The sequence below is a fragment of the Leptonychotes weddellii genome, chromosome 10 (assembly GCF_054177405.1).
Source record: "Leptonychotes weddellii isolate Sample4059 chromosome 10, ASM5417740v2, whole genome shotgun sequence".
NCBI lineage: Eukaryota > Metazoa > Chordata > Mammalia > Carnivora > Phocidae > Leptonychotes > Leptonychotes weddellii.
The window spans coordinates 14,368,837-14,389,526 of NC_138378.1; the positions used below are offsets into that span (position 1 = coordinate 14,368,837).

Consider the following 20,690-nt stretch of genomic DNA (forward strand, 5'->3'; position numbering starts at 1 on the left):
CTCTGTGATAAACTGAGTGACTGAGTCACCAACACCCTCATCTGATCTTAACCCCCCAGAGTCCAGCATTTTCACTCAATACAATAGCTGTTTTAAAAGCTTTTAAAAAAATCTAATAACATTTAAATTGAGTAACTATTTTATGCACTTCTTTTCTAGTAAAATTAAATTTCATTTCCCTATGCCTGGATCACCGTCATGACCTCAGGTTCATAAACTAACTCTTGGGAAGGGTTGAGCTCCTCTTGTCTCCCCATTTTACGGATGAGAAAACTAAGGCGCAGATGGAGGAGGTGTCTCCAAGCTTTTAGGAGAGACTAAATGATACAGTACTGCATTTATTCTTCCCCATCTCCAGCAAATACTCCCAGGACCGCTTTTTCCCAGACCCAGAGCAAGAGTCCGCGCCTGCCGCCTGGCGGCCGGACGGGGAGGAGGGCGCAGGGGTTCGGGAGCGGACGCGCTGCAGAGGCCGCCAGTGGCCGGATGGGGGGGCGCGAGAGCTCCGCGAGGGGTGGGGCTCGCGGGCGGCGCGCATGCGTCCGAAGGGACGCCACGGCTTCTTCCGAGCGAAGGGCAAGACGGTGGCCGAGAGGACACGGGGAAGCGGACGGTGGCCGACGAGGTCGGGCATGGAGCATCTGGAGTGCTGCGCGAGGTTCCTGCGGGGGACGCTGGTGCGAGCGGCCGTGCGGCGCTACCTGCCCTGGGCGCTGGCGGCCTCCATGATGGCGGGCTCCCTCCTCAAGGAGCTCTCCCCGCTGCCCGAGAGCTACCTCAGCAACAAGCGCAACGTCCTCAACGTGTGAGTGCGCCCCGGGTCCTCCCCTGTCCCCGCCATAGCCGACCCGCCGTCGCCTCGTCCTGAGAGCCGGGGCTTAGCAGCCCTGATGGACGAGTCGTCGGACGGGGAGGCTCTCCTCATTGTGACAGCTGCGTCTGCACGCGTGTCGCGACCGAGGGACCCCCGAATGGCTATGTCACTAGCAGTTGATGTTCGCACGCCCAGACGAGCCGGCTTGAGTTGACTGGGCAGGGAGTGACGGGCAGGGCGCGCGTGGGGCGGGGGGGCGGGGTAGGGGGTGGGATGGGGCGTTGAATTAGCCTCTGTCGCTGCGCCCCCCACCTCCCCTTGGAGTTAGGAGTCGGCCCCGGACCTGCTTGGGAGATGCCGCCTCCCTCCTGCCTGCCTGCCAGACCCCGCGCTGAGTCTGACCCCTGACCCATCTCACCCCCAAACCCCGGCTTGTGACAATCCCATCACCACCTGTGCCTTCTCCTCCTGACCCCCGAACCTGTGCGAGCCTTGCCCCAGCCTGTGATGGAACCCCCGCTCCGAGATAGTCCCTGAGGAGCGGAATCCTCCAGCCTCTGACCTTTATCCTGGATCTCCTTGGACCTTCTCAGCCACTCAAAGTTCATGGAGGTGGCCCAAGAAAGCAAGCCCAGTTGGGCTCTTTGAGACATCTCCCTAACTCCACCCACTCACGCCTTTTTTATTTTTTTAACTCCTGGATTTCAAGGGTTTTGCACAAAAACACTTGCAGTAGTAAAGTTTTATCTGGAAGATAAAACTTCTCCCTTGAAGTGAGCTTAGATTCTTTAGAATTACAGTGTCCGCAGCATCTCCCAAAAGTCAGCCCAACTTTGGCTATCGACTTAAAACCCTGGTTTCTCTCCCCAGCAGTTTTGTCAAATGCCTGACAGGTCTTGGCTCTGGCAAGATCCTTGCATATCAGTCCCAGGGAAGATGTGAGTGACAGGCTCTTGGGTGGTGTCTGAGTAGCCTTTGGAACCCAGGAAAAAGTTGTCCTGTCCTTGGCCCCCCTTCCTTCCTCACCCACCCGTGATGGCTGGGCTAAGAATAGATGATGATGAGTATGGTTGTAGCCCCAAGTCTCTTGCATGTGTGTTTCCTGTGGCTGGTCCCCAGGTCACCCACCTTTGATGAGCGAGGGGAGGCAGACAGGCAGCTGCTGCTTTATCTGGCCTGGGTGAGCTGGGATCCAAGCAGCCTGGCACACAAGTCCCTGTTGTTTGTGGGTAACCATGACCATGGATTCTGACATTTTGTTCCAAGCCTCTGTGCTAACTGGAGGGAACGAGTGAATCATTGGCCCTGGGAGGGATTTAAAAACTCATTTGGTCTCCTCAGCTCTATTTTATAGCTGAGGAAACTGAGGCCTAGGGACGTGTGGTAACAGGTTGAGTCAGAGTCAGGATTTGAACCCGGTCTTCTAGCTTGAACTCAAGCTCTGTTCTGAGATCATTGCTGCCATGTAGGAAAGAGCCAGGGTGTAGAAAAAACATGGGCTTTGGGGCTGGCCAAATCTTGATTTACTCTGGGCTTGCTGGTAGTGTGATTGTGACCCTGGGCAAGTTATGGAACTTTTCTGAGCCTCACATTCTCTATAAAATGGGGCAAATGAGACCTTCTTCCCAGGGTAACCATGAGTGTTCTATGTGTCCACTTTCCCGGGCCCTGGATCACAGATTAAGATCACAGGCCCCAGATTTGAATCCCAGCTCCCCCACTTATGACCTCTACTTTGGGCATGATACTCCTGTACCTCAGTTTTCTTATCTGTCAAATGGGGATAATAACAGTACCTCCCTCACCGAGTTGTTTAAGGATTAAGGAGTTATTACATTTGGAATTTAGTAAGTGAACTTTTTATCTGTAGCTTTTATCAACTTTTCTTATTTGCCCTCCCTCGAGACTCTAGAGACCCGAGTCACAACCTTGTCTCCTCCCTGTCATGTCCCCTGCCTTCACTTCCACTTTCATCTTCTGCCAGGTATTTTGTGAAACTGGCCTGGGCCTGGACCTTCTGTCTCCTCCTGCCTTTCATTGCCCTCACCACCTACCACCTGACAGGCAAGGCTGGCCTGGTCCTGCGGCGGCTGAGTACCCTGCTTGTGGGCACGGCCATCTGGTATGTCTTCACAGCTCTTTTCTCCAACATTGAACACTACACGGGCAGCTGCTACCAGTCGCCCGCCCTGGAGCGGGTCAGAAAGGAGCACCAGAGTAAGCAGCAGTGCCACGGGGAAGGAGGCTTTTGGCATGGCTTTGACATCTCGGGCCACTCCTTCCTGCTGACCTTCTGCGCCCTTATGATTGTGGAGGAGATGGCCGTGCTGCATGAGGTGAAAACAGACCGGAGCCACCGTTTCCACACCCCCATCACCAGCCTGGTGGTGGCCCTGGGCTTTCTGACCTTCATCTGGGTGTGGATGTTTCTGTGCACGGCCGTTTACTTCCACAACTTGTCCCAGAAGGTGTTCGGCACCCTGTTTGGTTTGCTGAGCTGGTATGGGACCTATGGGTTTTGGTATCTGAAATCCTTTTCCCCAGGACTTCCTCCCCAGAGCTGTAGTTTGAATTTGAAGCAAGACAGTTATAAGGAATAAAAGAGAAGCAAAAGGGGTGATGGCAGGACAATAGCTAATGTATTTTTTTCATTATTTTTCTTAGTTATTTGACTAAATTATTGATTCTGCTTCAGAGAGGAAGCATACCAGGAGGGTTTGGGGAGTGGTGGGCGGAGTCTGGGGAGTGAGTTTAATCCCCACCCTTCTTGTCACAAGCACCACCATTCCCAGTCGGAAACTTTTTGTCCCTGGCAAGACTTGACCTTAATCTGGAATGTCCCTTATGTCCCTGGAGGGCAGAGGTAAGGCTCAGTGAGAGGACAGAATCAGGAAAGCCTCTGTTGTGTGGCTGAAGGGGAGGCCAGGGCCTCAGGACCCTTCTCTGCTGCCATGATCCTCTCCCTGATCCTTGTGTCTCGTATTGTGATGGCTGTTAATGCTGTGGTTTGACTGTATATTGCCCTCTGGTCAGTTTTGCATAAGCATTTATTTCCAGCAGGGTTCTTTATAAAACAGCCAACTGCCTGAAAGACACTCTCTGCTGGTGATACTTGCTTATCCTCAGAATGTTATATATTGCAACTGACTTGTGATTAGCTACCAAAACTGGAGTGCCTCTCTGGTTGAGTGTTGGATGATATTTATGTAACGGACATTGCTAGTCTTCCGTGTATGTTGTCTATCATGTATTGGTTTCGAGCAATAAGGTTACCTTTTTTTCCTACAATTTTGAGCAAATGCTTTATTGTTTTTAATAACAACTACGGCGTTTGTTCTTTGTTGACAAAACCCCTGAGAATAACTCACAACTTCAATGCTGCACTTTGGTACGTGTGTAGATAGTTTTGAGGGTTTTTTTGTTTTTGTTTGTTTTTTTAGAACACTAATTTACTTTTTATAATCCAAACTTTTGGCTTATGGTATTAAATTCCACCTCACTTCAGGGACTGTTTTCTCTATTAAGAATAAAATCCGAAAGCAGACATTTTCATGGCAACTGGATGAAATTTTAAGCTGAGTCAGAGTAACTGCAAAATGCATACTTGCACTGAAACTTTCCTGACCACACATCAGTGGTTAATCTGAACAGCGTTATGATAAGTGCATTGATCTGTCTGCTCTGGCCCAAGGAATTTTTACATTTTGGATGAGATTATGATAAATCGGAGGTGAAAATGTCTTCCATTGCCTCTGATGGCAGGAAGCCAAACTGTAAAAATGTCCCTATTAAATACTGGAGTGACTTTGTCCCCACCCTCCTTCTTGTACCAACACCAAACCAAACCTGGGCCTGTTCAGCTGGCCTTGAAACCGATCTTTCTTTCCCCTACGCACACTTCCCAACGTCCAGCCCTGTCCTTCTGTGGCCTGTCACCTCCACCCACAAAGGTGCCATTACAGCTCTGTGATAGGACACCCCCCCAACCCCCTGCCCCCGCAGGCTACATCCTTAGGCCTTTTGTACCTGGCCCTTTGCACTTTGGATAATCATCCCGGAGGCTTCCTTGATGTTCTTCTTCTCCCCCCCAAGTTAAGCCCGATAATAGCATTAACTGACAAGCACTACACTTGACTGCCTTAACTCAAGCTTAGATTGTTAAGAGCTTGAGGCCCGGAAAATCTTCAGGGTAAATTGTCTTTTATATAAAGATGTATTTAAAATATGTAGTTGGTATCCCATCAGGCTACATGTTAATTTGTATCCATCAAAATGTAAGTTGTGCTACATTGTACCCAGAGGTGGCAGAAACACTGGTGCTGGGATTCCAGAGGTGTCACCGGGGTGCTTTGGGAGCCTTGGCAAGATGTTGCAGGCCCTGTGAGAAATCTTTTGCCCTCTGGAGTTTCCGTCTGTGAACAGGGAGTGGGAGAGGGGGTGGCATAGGTGGCTGGGGCTGGTTGAAGGGGTTGGGGTCTCTCCTGAGTTTCATGTTCAGCACCAAAAGGCAACAGGCACAAGGTGACTCCACACGTTCATTTGTCACACTTAAATCTCCAGTCATTTCTTATAGATCGGATCCAGGCTCAGCATTACGTTAATTCTGTGGAAAGCGTCCGTGACTGACCCTTGTGTATCGAGTGGTCATCCACCACTTCCTGTTCCGTCCTAGCACCCTTGCCTTTCTCTCGGGCACGGGTTCTGTATCCCCGTGTGAGACAGCCTGGTGTAACTGAGCGTGGGCTTAGGTAAACCCAAGATGTGGGTTCCAGTGTTGGCAGCACTGCTGAGAGTCGTCTGACCTCGGGCAGGCTTCGTGTCCACATCTGGACAATGGAGGAGATGATACAGTGATGCATGTAAAACACCCCGCACCTGTGCTCAGCAGACGATAATCCCCCGTTTCCCTTTGCCGCACCAAGCCTTTAGAACTTCTTGGCTCCTTAGGGAAGGCAGGGAAATGAGCATCTGCTTTCAAGTACCATTTGGGGTCTGGGTCTCCCATTGAAATAGTCTTGTATCATCTTCTGGAAAGTGTCTGTTGTCCCCAGGTGCTGAACAAGAGGCTTTTAAGGGCATCTGTGATCCCAGAATCCCGCCGTGCTTGTTTTGCCTCTCGTTCTGAGGTTCATTCACTGACGCCTCATTTTCCATGTGCATCTGTCATCATCTGAGTAGCAGATTGTATTTAGAGAATGGTTCTTGACACTGTTATGCACACACAGATCATGTGTGTAAACAAGCAAATTAAGTAAACTGGGGATAATGAAATCCCACATTCCATGTCTCGTGTGTTCTTTTCTAAAACCCTTAAGAAAGCCCAGAACCAGGAAGGCTCAGCCTACTTGAGGACAAGGGTGTAGTTCTTACTTGAGCTACTCACTATATAGGGTATTTCATGACCGTACTTACTCTTTTTGTTTCCTCCTAAATCCTACAAACTAAGTTTGGTTTATGTTCAGTCACATATTTCCTAGCTTGATTGACTCCTTCCCTCTGTGCCATATCTGTGTCTGCGAGTCCCGAGGTCTGGATCAACCAGATTTGGGAGTTTTCCTGGCAGAAGGAGAAGAGCTGAGCTTCATGGAAGTCCTGCTGGAGAGCAGTTAGAAAGTTCACTCCCATGAGGTCGGCTGGGAGAGTGCGCTGTGCCCTGGAGGCACACGTGAGGGCTTTCTGTGCCATTTCGTGCCCACTCATTTGTCAGCCTGACCTGCTTGGCACCGCCAGGCAGTGTCTGTCGAAAACTCTGCAGCTCCAGGATTAGAAGCTCCTCATACTGCAAAACTTCCCTGTGCACATTCCTTCACGGGCACCAAACTTCCCAAGTTCGTGCTGTGAGCCAGGAACTGATGGGGTAGGCTAAACTCCCTCCCCGCTGGTGTTTGTGGCGCAAAGTCCATGGCCTCAGAGCTTCGGGTATGTGCTGGGGTTGCGGAGGAGAGTTTGATGCATCTGTGCGTTCAAGGAATTGTCAGTCTTGTGGAGAGGACACAGAAGGAGCCAGCAAGCACCATCCAGTGTTCTGAGTGCTGGGGCAAGGTCAGGGCCTGGGCCCAAAGCGCAGGGGACAGCCAGCTGCCCTGGGGAGTGAGGGGGTATTTTCACAGAATATAACCAGTTAGGCAGAGAAGGGAATCCCAGGAAGTGAGAACAGGATGCACAAAGGCACAAAGATCGGCTATGGTGAGTTTTATCCAGACATCCCTTCTCAAGAAACCTACCATCCCCCCACTTTTCAAGAACAACAGAGCACGAAGAAAGGTAGACTTAAAGAAGGACCGTCGGCGGATGTGATGGATGGGCCCTGCTGTGAGCTAGAAGTCAGGCTACCTGGCTCTGAGCTGGATTCTGCCACTGCTTGTGCTGCTTTTCCGTGTGACTTTGAATTCGTCACTCATCATCTCTGGCTCTCGATTTCCTTATCAGTAAATGACAGGAGTAGACGAGTAATCTCGCCAACTCTTCTGGCCTATTCTGTTTCTCTATTCTGCTGGGTGAAGCTTCCCAAGCTGGTTATGATTCCTATTTTAGGACACAACATGAAAAAAAACTCCTACTCAGAGCTGAGGTGGCAACTGGTTTTTTAGTGAGTGACGGAGGAGCCTACCTCTGGGTGCTTTTTATCACCACCACCCCCCCCCCTTTAACTCTGCATTAATAGCCTAATGTAGCTCAGACGTGATGGCAGGCGTTCACTGGATTTACTGGACGCTGGGAGCTGAGCCTCATTCCCAGAGGGATAAGCTGCAGAAGCCTTAAAAAAAAAGTCTCCACACTCAAGCCATTTTTGACAGCTATCCGGGAGAAGGGAGGTTCTGTTAAGAGAAATCCTGTGCATTGTAGTCACCTTCAGAACTTGTCCTAGAAACCCCTCATACAGTCTCTGACGAGTTTTTAAAGTTGAACACACACAGTGCAGAAAGCAGGTACTCTCATCGCTTGGGGAGACAGGAGATGGTAAATTGGGACCGCATGTTAGAAGGTAACCTAGTAGTGTCCAGACTTAAAGTGTGCGGACCCAACGATCGCAGTCTAGGGCTGCAGGCTGTGGAAATGCTTGTGGAAGTGGGCAAACAGAAGTCGAAAGACTTTATTGCAGCTCCTTGGAATAGTGAAAAGTTGTCAAGATTTGTTTAACTGATGCCAATCAGTCTAAACGAATTATGGTAACTGTATTAGGAATATGATGCACTCGCTACAAAGAGTCAGTGCTGTTGTATTCAGCGTGGAATCTGGAGGCAGGAAGACTTGGATGCCCACTGACCAGAACTTACAACTGTGTGCCCTCGGTCACATCAGTCTGTCTGAGCCTCTGTTCCCGAAGCGTAAGGTCGGGATGCTGCCGCCTCGCGGCCTTCAACACTCACGGCTCCTGCGTTCCAGGTGCACTGAGGGAACCGGGCACCATGGGAGACACAGTGTTCATTCGGAGAGACGCGGTGCCTTCGGGGGGTTCATCTAGCTGGGTGCAGGCGATGAATGGAGCGACTCCAAACTGCGCTGAACATCGAACGTGGGGTGTGCCCCCAACCTACCCTGACCTGCCACAGCTCAGGCGGAAATGGTTTGCAGGAAGCACTTGGAGGAGCCAAGGAGGAAGGAGGTTAACATGGACTCTGGCCAGACTGCCTGGGTTCAAATCCTGGCTCTGCCACAGACAGACAGACAGACACACACAGACACACACACGCACCACACACCACCCACACACAGACACACACAGACATACACACACACACCACCCACACACAGACACACACAGACATACACACACACACCACACACACACACACACAGACACACACACTGGCTTTGTGACCTTGAACAGGTTCCTTAACCTCTGGCCTCAATTTCCTCACTGTAAAATGGGGATAATAGAAGTACCCACTTCATAGGGTTGTTGTGAGAATTAAATGAACTGATGCTTGCAAAGTGCTTAGAACAGGACCTAGTATGTGAGAAGTATGGACAACCGACTTCAAGTGCACAGAGTCTCTCCTGCACCATCGTCACCCTGATTTACTTTACAATCAGGAGAAAGAAACCCTGTACACATCAGTGTTTTAATTTTGATCAACTCAAAAGTAATTAAAATGTACAGATAATGAATGTAGAAGGCCGTGTGCCAGTGACCTAGCGTGGGAATGGAGTCTCTGAGAGTCTGCCGTCTGCTTTCAAGGTTACCTGGGGGTTGAGGGAAAGCAAGAGAGGTGTTCTCCAGGAGAGCCGAAAGGAAAGGCCATCTGTTTATCTGTGGGGTTTGGGGGGCAAGGTAAAGTAGGTCTCCCTGTTTGAGGTGCCTTCCACGCACAGGCAAGCTAAAATCTGGCTGACCCGGGTTTCCAGGTGGCTTATTTTTGGGAACTGGGCTGGAGGCCTTATCAGGGAGCCCTGCCACTTTACTGGTCTTCTCTGCTAGGGTGTGGCTGCCTGGGGGGGTGTGTGTTCCTGAGATGTCTGAGTGCTTAGGAGATAAATAGGTGGAGAAGCCTGAGAGCCACCCCTGATTAGCATCTTAGTTTCTGGAGCAAAGTTGTCCGGGCCCTGCCCAAACAGGCTGCTGTCGTTCATTGCCCACGGCCCCCTTCTTCCATCCCTTTTTGACTTCTGCTTGCATTTCCTGAGCATTCTGTGTTTGCCAGATACGCCCATGCTCCTGGGGACCAATGCAGGGGCGAATGGGTGACTCTCATCTGGAGTTATTAGAAGCTTTGGATTGGAGCAAGCAGACTACATTCAAATCCTACCTGTCCACGCCTCAGCTGTGTGATCTTAGGCAAGTCACTTAGCCCCCCTGGGCTTGTTACTCATTTATGAGGTGGGGATAATACTTTTTTTTTTCTACCTCCCTAGTCTTTGATTGGTGTAATGAAATCATGGATGGGAAGATATTTTATAAGTTTTAAAATACCAGGCACCTTTGAGGGCTGCTCATTACTGAAGAGATTCACTTTTGCCTAGTGAATGTCTCTCTCAGAAGCCTGGGCACTGTAACTCCTACCTGTCCCCAGTAACCCTGAAATGACTCGGTGTCATCAATGTACTCTTGAAAATACAACATTGAATACAATGAATAATAACTAGCATTTGCTCTGAATTTTTTAATCTGGTGCCTGACATTTTTATTATATGATCTCAACTATAATTCCCCATGACCTAGGCCCTAGAGAAAACAGGAAGACCTTTGGCTTCTAAGGCATTTGGCTTCCAATCCCAGCTCCACCCCTGTTGCTGTAATAATGCTTGGTGACAAACCTCCCCCAACATGATGGCTTTGGACCACAGATGCTCACAGGTCACTGCAACCCGCTGACATGGGCCAGCCTGGATGCGTAAGCTCCGCTCCAGGCCACAAGTCTGCTCTACTTTCATTCTGGGCCCAGACAAAAAGGCCAGCAACTACCTGGGTCGCGCTCTTATGACAAGCACGGGGACATGAAGGCTAAGATGAACAGAGCAGTATATTAAAGCCTCTGCTTGCGTCCCGTCCTTCCACTAACATTCCACTGGCCCGAGGTGGTCACAGGGGCAAGCCCAGCATCCGTGGCACAGGGAACGAGCTCCACCCACAGTGGGACCTGCTCCAGAGTCACATGGGAAAGGCTGTGGATGTATCATCCTGTGAGGGAATCCAGTAACCTAGTCTATCCCTTGTACCTTGGGTACTTAACTCCCTGAGCCTCTGTCTCTTCATCAGTGAAACATAAAAATCGATGTTTTGCAGAGTTAGGAATAATTTATGTGAATTTCCTAGGGCATAGTTAGTGTTCACTGGATGGCAGCTATCAGTATTATCAGCTCCATTTTAGAGATGGGAAAACTGAGGCCTTCAGCCACTGTGGGCCCAGGTTGCGAGGGGAGGACCAAACAGGTGTTTGGGGATATGCTGGAGTGACCTGGACAAGTGATTCTGTGACTTTGGTAGTGAAGAGCTGGTGAGCTGAAGAAAATACAACCTTACTGTGCTCCCCACCACAGACTTTTTGTGACAGTGGAAACTTTGCGGATGCCCATTCTCACAGTCCAGGGGGTGGTGGTGGTGACCGAGCTCTGAGAGCCCCACATCCCCTTCATCCCTACATCCCTCCAGCGTACCTCCTAGAAGGCTCAGCAACTGATGGATTCTGAGCAAAGGTTTACATGTTGACTCTTCTTGTCCTCCACCCTAGGTTCTCTCCCTGACATTCCAAGAGACAGAATGGGACCAGGGAAAGGACTCTCGGCTCTAGCTCACTCACAGTGGGATCCTGACCAAACCAGACAGCAGTCTATCTAGGGCCTCAGTTTCTCCATATGTGGAACAAGTGGGCGGAGGTTCATGGCATCTTCCAGCCCAGACTTTGAGTCTGTGATTTTCTCCAGCTGTCTGCCTGTGCCTCTTCTCATTCAGTTATTCCTTGTGTTAGAGCTGCTAGCTGTCCACCAGCATCCGTTCTCTCCTTCCTTAGCCATAGGCTGCCCAACCAGATGACATTGCCAAGCCCCTTTGCAGCGGGGCAAGGCCCGGCCATTAAATTCTTACCCATGGAATGTGCGTGGAACTGATGTGACCCTCTCCCAAGTGTAGGTCTTAAACTCCTGGACATGTGCCCTTCCATCCTCTCTTTCCCTTCTGATCAGATAAAACCTGGGCATCACAGGCCCTGCGGATGAGGACAATGTCCCAGAGGAAGGTGGGACAACAGCATGGAAGGAGTCTGGGTCCCTGAACGAAGGCAGGAAACAGATTCCAGGCCAGTCTCTACCACTCACCTCGTGAATGGGAGAACACTGAACGTCCACACTCCTAAGTCCTTGATGTTTTTCCCTCTTGTTAAAAACTGCTTCGTATGCACCAGAGCAGCTCTGCATTCCCTGCCTGCTGTACTCCTTCTCCTTCTTATTCCCACTTCTCCAGGCCTGACTTCCTTGCTCCCCAGGCAGGTGCCCTGGGAAAAGCACGAGTGTGTTAGGTGTTTGGTGGAGACACAGCTTGGCTGGGCGTTAGTCTCTCTGCAGGTTCTAAGCAGAGTTGCCAGCTCTTCTAACAGCTGAAGACCCTCCCTGTCTCCAAACTGAGATGGCTTCTCTTGTCTTTGCCATGGGCAGTCACCTCAGAGTCTCAGCAGAGCCAGACAGACCTCCTCCTCCTTCTGGTCAGTCACCCTCTTCTCACATCCCCAGTAACCCAGGCTAAGCCTCCACTTAGCTCTTGGGCCAAAGTTGTGTGTTAAGCCCAACCCGACATTTCTATCTCCCGATTTAGGTAGAAGGGCTATTGGGGTAGATCAGGGGAAAGCTCCTAGAACTCGCCACCACACCCACACACTAGACTAGTTTCCACACGGGACAATGGGTGGCTCCTGGAGAATGTCTCATTGTGAACTCCATCAGGTGGTGACTCAAACCGCTGCTTTTCCAGATGTTGTTTCTTTACTAAAGCAAATCAACCCAGTGTCTGGCTCTTTGAATTCAACCTCTGGTCTGTAAAATGTTGTTCTCTGTATCATTTAGTCAGGACCACCAAAAGCCATTTGCTTTTACTTGGCAGGGCATCAGTTTCTTAATGTGGGGCTCTGTCAGCTTTTTTGTTCTCCATCATAATTTGATCTGTAGAGACCTTTGATCTGTATAACAGAACACTGATGCACGACATTGATGACATTGGGCGGTACCCAGTGCACAGGAAATAGCAAGTGCACCAGATGCCTTAGTAAGACCCACGCACACCAGAGGGTGGGATCTAACCCCCCAAAACATTCAGTGGCCTCTAACCATGGTGAAATTTGTAGGGACCCAGGGGTTAGGAAATGTCAGACTATCCCCTCTAAGTGAAAGACAAGGGCGCCTGGGTGGCTCAGTTGGTTAAGCGACTGCTTTCGGCTCAGGTCATGATCCCGGAGTCCCTGGATCAAGTCCCGCATCGGGCTCCCTGCTCGGCAGGGAGCCTGCTTCTCCCTCTGACCCTCCCCCCTCTCATGTGCTCTCTCTCTCTCATTCTCTCTGTCTCAAATAAATAAATAAAAAATCTTTAAAAAAAAAAAAAAAAAAAGAAAGACAAGTTGCTACACCTACCACTAAGATCAAAGCACTGCAATTGGTGGCCCCCTTTGGATTTGAGAGGCAATGTACGCCCATCTGTGTGTGCTGCTCCAGACCATTTGCTGAGTAATCCATAAGACTGCTGGGTTTGGATGGATCCCAAAGCAGATTCAGGCTGCAGTGCAAGATGCTCTGCCCGTCGAGTCTTATGTTCCAGCAGATCCAATGGTGTTTAAGTTGTCTGTGATTTAGACATGGTGTGTGGAGCCTCCAGCCAGCCCTAGTAGGAAAATCTCAGTGCACACCCCTAGCACTTGGAACCAAGTCATGTCCTCTTCTGCAAATAACAATCATCCTCTTGAAAACTAGTTTCTGGTCTGCTACCAGACCTGGGCCCTGGTAGCGCCTGAACACCTGACCATGAGACACCCAATGACGAGGCGACCTGAGCTGCCCATCACAAACCCAATGTTCAGCAGCATTCTATCAAGTGGAAGTGAAACTTTCAGACTATGTTGGCTATTCCTGCCACATTGCCACCTCTTCCTCACCCGACACCTAAGGCCTTGTGACGAACTCCCTATGATCAAATGATGGAAGAAGAAGAACCTCAGTCCTGGTGCCAACTGGAAGTGGATGGTCACAGCACCACGAGCATGGCCTCAAAGACATGGGAGAAGGAAAATCCTCTCGGTGAACAGGGCTTCAAGCAGTACGTGGGGTTGTCCACTGTATCGAGATGGAGACAGAAGTCCAAAAATACGGATCGACACATATTCATGGGATGGGGGGTTTGGCTGGGTGATCAAGAACGAGAATGGGGGGCGCCTGGGTGGCTCAGTCGTTAAGCGTCTGCCTTCGGCTCAGGTCATGATCCCGGGGTCCTGGGATCGAGCTCCGCATCGGGCTCCCCACTCCGCGGGAAGCCTGCTTCTCCCTCTCCCATTCCCCCTGCTTGTGTTCCTGCTGTCGCTATCTCTCTCTGCGTCAAATAAATAAATAAAATCTTAAAAAAAAAAAAAAAAGAACGATGAATGGAAGATTGGTAATGAGGAGATCTGTGAGAGAAAGACTGTGGCTAGATCTGTAACAAGGGGCACGGAAAGAGAGGATGTTTGTATTCTATGCGGATATCCCTGCCAAAAGTACTCACTGTAGAGGAGACTCTCAACAAATAGATGGATACCATGACTTGTTCTGTAGGTATAAGTCATTCCCCTCCCCCAGCCACCCTAGCGCTTGCTCAATAGGCTCAAATACAAAATGGCCATGGTAATGGAGCTAGAGCTTCTAGGTGGACACAACAACATGGACTTCCTCTCAGCAAGACTGATTTAGCTACTACCAGCATCGAGTGCCCAACTTGCCCAGAATTCGTGATATGGCACCATTCCCTGTAGGAACTAGCCACCTCGTGGCAGATGTAGTACGCTGACCCCTTCCATCATGGAGGGGTAGCAATTTATATATTCTCTATATGGATTTGCCTTCTCTGACCACCACACCCATGGACACTTTGGTTCCAGTCTTGGTATTCCATACAAAGTTGCTTCTGACCAAGGAGTTGATATCACAGCATAAAGAATGCAGCAGTGTAATTATACCTATCAAAATTTCTGGTCTTACCATGTCTGTTATCTAGAAGCAGCTAGGCTTATAGAACATTATAGCACCAGCCAGGAGATGCTGCAGTGTTGGGGTGATGTCCTACAGGATGCAATATATACTTTGTACAAACCATAGTGCTGTTTCTCCCACACCCACTCAGTGCTGAGTGGAAATGGGAGACTAGCTCTCAGTATTGCACATAATAATCTATTCACAAAAATGTTACTTCGCATCCCTGAATCTTTGGACTTTGATGGTTTAGAGATTATAGTTCCCAAGGAAGGAATGCTTCTGTTGGGGAATACTTCAGTGGCTCAGCTGAATTAGCAGAAGTTGAGTTTGCCATTTGGCCATTTTGATCTCCTTATACCATTGAAACTACAGACAAAAAGGTTTCCTCTACAGACCACGGTGATTAGTCCCGATCACCAAGGGTAAATGGGCTTGTTGCTGCAACGGTGGTGTGGGACTCTGTGTAGGAAGTAGAGGATTCTCCAGGGTGCCCCATAGTATTTCCACAGCAAATAGTAAAAGATTAGCGGAAGACCACAGCAGCCCAAGGACCACCAAAGTCTGAGTCCTTTCACCAGATAAAATACCCCAACCATGAGGTGTTGGTTGAGGACAAAGAGAATTTAGAATAGCTAGTGGGGAAGAGAGAAATTATCAATAACAATGGCCTTGGCATCAGTTACAGAAATGAGGACCCTGGCAGCTATGTGGATTTCCTTCCTTGCTTGTTATGTGTGTGTATACATTGTGCATAAGGAATGCCAGTGACGGCTAAACTGATGTTTTAATCTGTAGGTTACAGCATATTGAGGAGTGCCTGTGACCTCTAGAAATAGAGGAACAAGAAGAGAATGCAACATCATCCAGAATGATGTTACTGATGAGGCTTTGTGAGTCTCATTTTGGAGAGAGGGTGAGAGCAGACCAGTCAACCCCACTGGGATGAAGCATGATATTTTTGTTCTTGAGTGGAGTTTAATTATGAGTGGAGAGTCTGCGTGGATGTTTGAGTAGCCTAAGCGGGGAGCAGCGCCAGATGGTGACTCTGCTCTCATGTTCCACGCTTGCCCTGTCTGGGCTCTGGCTGTTTTTTTTTTCTTTTCATCTTGATGAACAAAAAAAAAATGGGCAAATTATTACACATTTTTGCAAAGTCAATAAACTATGCTTTATGTTCTATAAGTTATATCCCTGGTTTAATGTTCTTTAGACATCTTAGCCCATTTTTCCCTCTGGGGGACTGCGGGGCATGTGCCTTGGGTGTACCCCGAAGGACCACATTCAGGTTAATATGAGCAGATGCTTGTGAGCATGCTTTATAAACTGGGAAGCCCTGTGTCCAAGTGAGGTGGGTTTAGGCCAAGGTCAGAGCATTGCACAATCCATCCAGAAGCCATCCCCACAACCAGCAACCTAAGCCCTGGACTCAACTCTTGTTTGCTCTTGCAAAGCACTGAGTCTGAACCTCGTGTCTCTGCATCTCCAGCCCCAGACTCTGGAAATGAGAGATGGATGGACAACACAGGTTTAGAAATGAAAAGCAAGTGCTCCTCCTGAATGCTTTATTGGGGGCTTTCAGTGGTTTCTAAGCATGAGCGGCAGTGACACCCAGACCCTCTCCCAACATGCAAAAGGCACAGGAAAGTGAGACATGACAGGGAGGGCAGCAGGGATGCGGGCACCCCCCCTCCTCCACATGGCATGGTGGGGCACAGGGGGAGCCCCACGAGTGATGATGAAGGTGGGCATTAAAGGAGGTGCCTTTGGCATAGGCAAAGAGAGACGGACCCTAGTCCATCCACCTCCAGACCCACCCCTACACTCAGGCCAGGACTGACCTTCTGAGAGAAGGTCAAGATGGCTCTCGCTGAAAGGCCACCTCCCATGGTGGGAAATGTCAACCTCAGATGGGAAGAGGATGGTGGATGGATGCTACCTCCAAGAGCTTCTGGTAAAGTGTCAAAGCAAACACACTGGCCAAATCAGGAGGGGGAACGAGGGGGTGTGCTCATGGGGTCGTCCCAGGCGTGACCTGGTGGTTGGCTGCCACTGCCTTGGCTTGAGCCAGCGCTCTCTCAGTCCATGTGCAGGAGAAGAGTGGAGCCCCTTCGGGTCTTCAGGGGCCTCCCCGGGGTCTGCAGTCTCCAGCCCCACCCGGAGGCAACACTTAGAAGAGTCAGTGTTGATGTTGGCTTTGTCCTGTGGAAGAGTTCCCTGGGCAAGAGGGAAGGGGAGGCGAGGGGTCAGGCCCTCGGAGCCCCCAGCACCTCCCGGAATCTGGGCCTTGGTGGATGAAACAGCCTGGGACTCACCTCAGATCCTAACCAGTCCCCACAGTTCCATCTTGAGACCTTGAATCAAAAGAAAAGGCATTCGTGTTTTGTTTCTGTTCTCTCTCTCCCTCTCTCTCACACTCACTCTTTCTCTCCTTTAGTAGAGCTGTGGCCTCAACTCCCGGCATTGGCAACGTCTACTTCTAAACTATGGAATGTTTTCACATTGACGATAGGATTACTCCAAAGAGGGCAGGGAGTGGCTGTCCAAGTTCATGAGACAGTGCGTTACTGAGAGCTTGCTGGGGGTCACACAGGACAGAGACACCAACAGGCACCAAGCCCGGGCCTGGCTCTAGATGTATTTTTTCTTGAGGTACCAGTAGGCAAAGTAGCCCATCCCACCCAGGGAGCCCATGAGGAAGGACGCCCCAAAGAAAGATGGGGGTTTCCGCTTGACCAGCCGGAACGCGTTGGGGATGACGGCCGACAGCAGGGTGGTGTGGATGTCGCCGAGGACCTTCCGGAAGGCCAAGCGCTTCTGGACCCTCTCGAAGAAGGACTGCAGGTTGGGCCGGCTGCCGTCTTCCCAGTACTTCTTGGACAGTCCCAGGAACTTGAGGCGGTGCAGGGTGGCTCCCAGGAGAACGTCGGCGAGGGTGAAGGCACAGCCGCAGAGCCATGGTTCACACTTCTGCCCTGGAGTGGAAGGGAGAGGAGATGGGGCGGGGGGCTCCCTTCACTGCCACTGACCCCCTGGCCCCTGCCCACCTGCCCGCTCCCTAGGGCTTTCATCACTTTTGCCCAAGGCTTACACTACCTCTGTTAGTGTTTTTTCTTTAAATCAACTGACTCTTAAGTGCAAATACATGTGTCTAAACTCTAGACTCCTGTGTCTGCCCGTTTGACAGGCTCCACTTGGATATCCACCATGCACTTCAAACCTGGTTATGTCCAAAACCGAACTCCTCTGATTGTCACCCCCAACCCCACCACACTCATCCCCATGTCAGTGACCATGTGCCCACCCTTTCAGTGGCTTGGACCAAAGCCCCATGCCCCCCTGCCACGTCGAGTCCTCTTCCTTTCATTTCTCATGTATAGTGTGTCAGCAATTCCCATCAGCTTCTCTTCCAAACGCATCCAGAGCGTGAGGTTGCCTCTGCGGTTACCAGCCCGGTCCAAACAACCATCCTCTCCGACCTGATAGATCTCCCTGCCTCTGCCCTTGACTTCCCAAGTCTGTTCTCAACACAGCAGCCAGAGGGACTGGAAATGGGCATGGCTTGCCTGGGGGGCCCAGTGAGCAGGGAGTGATTCGTGAGAAGTCAAGATTAGAGAAGTAGATGGAGATAAATTAGGGGAAAAGCTTAGAAGCCTCACAAAGGAGTTTGGACATGAACATGGTCAGTGGGGAGAATTGCAGGGTTTTGAGCCAAGACATGATGTAGGAAACCAAAGGAGCTCCACATCCATCTCTGGGCCTTTGCCCCTGCCGGGCCTCATGCCTGGAATGCTCTCCCCTCTGCTTCCTGTGAGGTCTGCTGTCCCGGGAAGCTTGCTTCTGCATCTTTGAGCAGGTATTCCTTTCAACTCAGAAATGTCCTGAATCTGATGCCCTCCACCATCAAAGCCTGAGCCCCTCCATCCCTCTCACTCTGTGGCTTCTTGTTCATTCATTTATTCATTCACCCAACACATTTATCTAGTAGTATGTGCTGGGCATGAAGACCTGACATGATATGACGCATGATAAGACACAGAGGTTCATGCCTTCACAGGACAAGGAGGTAAAGTGTAATAAAGGTTCTAATCCAAAGTTTGTTCTTGATACGTAACTTTCAAGATGCCTATTGGATATCCAAGGGGAGATGATGAATCAGCAGTTAGAGGTACGCATACCTAGTTCAAGTGTGCATCATCAACATGGGGGTGGGAGGACATCAGCAAGGGAGTGAGCGTAGACAGATCTGAGAATAGGGCCAAGGACTGAGCTTTGGGGCTTCAAGATTCAGATGTTGGGCAGCAAGGAGAAACCAGCAGAGGAGCATGAGAAGGAGCACCTGTGAGGTGAGAGATGAAAGTGTCCCAAGGAGAAGAAGGGAGGTGTTTGAATGCTGCAGAGAGGTCAAGTAGGAGGCTGAGAACTGTGGTGGCATTTGGGGACCGGTGGCCTTGACAAGAGCAGTAGAAGTGGATGCTGACGCTGGAAGCCTGGTTGGAGGGAGTCCAAGAGAGAAGGGGAGGAGAGGAACTGGAGACTGTGAGCAAGGATCACTCTGTCAAGGAGTTTTGCTGTGATGGCAAAGGACACACCAGTAATGCGAGACAGGTCAAGAGTGTCTTTGCAAGCGGGGAGGGAGAACCCAGCATGCTGATGGGGATGAGCTAGCAGAGAGGGGGCAGTGACACTACCGAGGACAGCGGAGTGCTTGAGCGGGTGGACATCTGGTACACAAGGGGAGAGGTTGCTCGCTCAAGGACAGCTCACTCTCGGTAATTCGAGGGAGTGCGTGGCACTGTAGCTCATCAATCCAGGTTGCCGGGGAGTGGAAGACAGCCACCCTGGAGAGAACAAGTGGTGCCAATTCAACTTTGATTGTGAGAAACATTCCAATTTCGGAGATGCTAAGCTGTGCTGTAACAACAGTGGCTCTTAGAGCTGATAAAACATGGTGTGTGCGGGCACTGCTGCTGGTGGGGGAGGCGCTGTGGGGTCCGAGCGCTCGGGTTTCCCCAGTGAGTGAGGGGAGGGCTGGAGGCAGCAGGTGGAAGGCTGAGGAGGAAGGAGAAGGGATTAAGCAGTCACCTGGAGAGGGGACAGAGGGAGGCCTAGGGCAGCTGAGAGCCAGCTAAGGCTCGTGGTCATGAACTCAAAGTGAGACCAGGCGGCACGAGTGTTTCTCCAGCCATGCTTGGGTTCACAGGCGCAGGCGCTGACGAGGTAGAGTTGGGTGTAACCATTTGAGGTTTTGCAAAGTACGATAAAGCCAGAGGAGGGCAAGGAAGCCGACGGTGCGGGCACCGGAGTGCTCTGACTGGTGGACGAAGCAGTTACTGCCAAGTACGGAGTGAGGTGAGATCAGGATGGGGGTGAGGGGCAGTGAAAGGAGGCAGGATCTCGGAGGGGGAGACGAACCATGAGAGACGATGGACTCTGAAAAACAAACAGGGTTCTGGAGGGGAGGGGGGTGGGAGGATGGGTTAGCCTGGTGGTGGGTATTGAGGAGGGCACATTCTGCATGGAGCACTGGGTGTTATGCACAAACAATGAATCATGGAACACTTCATCTAAAACTAATGATGTAATGTAGGGGATTAACATAAGAATAAAAAAATAAAAATAAAAAAAATAAAATAAAAAAGAAAGGAGGCAGGATCCGGGGCCCCCCGCGGTCCCCAGCAACAGACTGGAGGAGACAGGCCGATTTGAGAGCAGGACCAAGGACTGAGCCCTGGGCACTCAAGGTTTAGGTAACCGAAAAGGAGAAACCAGCAAAGGTGCAGGGGAAGGAGCAGTCTGTGAAGTGGGAGATGCACCAGAGCTATCTGATTATCCCCACTTTACATGAGGACACTGAGGCACAGAGAGGTTAAGTAACTTGGCCAAAGCCACGCAGCTAGGACGTGGAAGAGCAGAGTCTGGATTTGAACCCAGGCCGTGTGGTTCCAGAGTCTGTGCTTGTAACCACTACAGAACACGCCCCTTCCCATGTGCAGATGAGCACACACATAGGCATGCATCTGCACACACCCTCGGGCCCTTTCAATAGGTGCCATCTCTGTCGGGTCTGTATGCAGATCTGTGTCCGTAGCACGTGTGGTGTGTCTGTTCGCCCCTGTGTGCACCTGCTCAAGTCCGTGCAGCAACTGTGTTTATACATGTGGGCACCTGCGTCCGTGTGGTGTGGAACCCCAGATGTATAAGCGCAGTGTATGCCCACGTCCACTGGGCTGTT

The 20,690-nt window shown here is 50.6% G+C and overlaps 2 protein-coding genes across 5 annotated transcripts in view; one reads left to right on the forward strand and one right to left on the reverse strand.

Annotated features, from left to right (window-relative positions):
• Positions 1–537: 537 nt before the first annotated feature.
• On the forward strand, positions 538–6,097 carry FITM2 (fat storage inducing transmembrane protein 2). Its single transcript, XM_006734489.3, has 2 exons — positions 538–805; positions 2,799–6,097. Exons 1-2 carry the CDS (start codon positions 633–635, stop codon positions 3,412–3,414), a joined length of 789 nt encoding a protein of 262 aa, XP_006734552.1. The 5' UTR covers positions 538–632; the 3' UTR covers positions 3,415–6,097.
• Positions 6,098–16,006: 9,909 nt separating this feature from the next.
• Positions 16,007–20,690, reverse strand: part of GDAP1L1 (ganglioside induced differentiation associated protein 1 like 1) — a 48,280-nt gene continuing 43,596 nt past the window's right edge. For 3 of the 4 annotated variants that reach the window (XM_031029404.2, XM_081832705.1, XM_006734491.3), the window contains one exon: positions 16,007–17,430. In XM_031029404.2, the coding sequence (XP_030885264.1) occupies positions 17,087–17,430 (344 nt within the window). In that variant the 3' untranslated portion in view covers positions 16,007–17,086. The remainder of the gene's footprint in view (positions 17,431–20,690) is intronic. The other variant, XR_004076110.2, reaches the window with a different exon arrangement.

What these genes read in the sequence shown, in the direction of transcription:
- FITM2 (XM_006734489.3), top strand. Translation starts at nt 633, where the DNA reads ATGGAGCATCTGGAGTGCTGCGCGAGGTTCCTGCGGGGGACGCTGGTG. An exon ending in AAGCGCAACGTCCTCAACGT is followed by an intron (nt 806 to 2,798) that starts GTGAGTGCGCCC and finishes ATCTTCTGCCAG; the next exon opens with GTATTTTGTGAAACTGGCCT.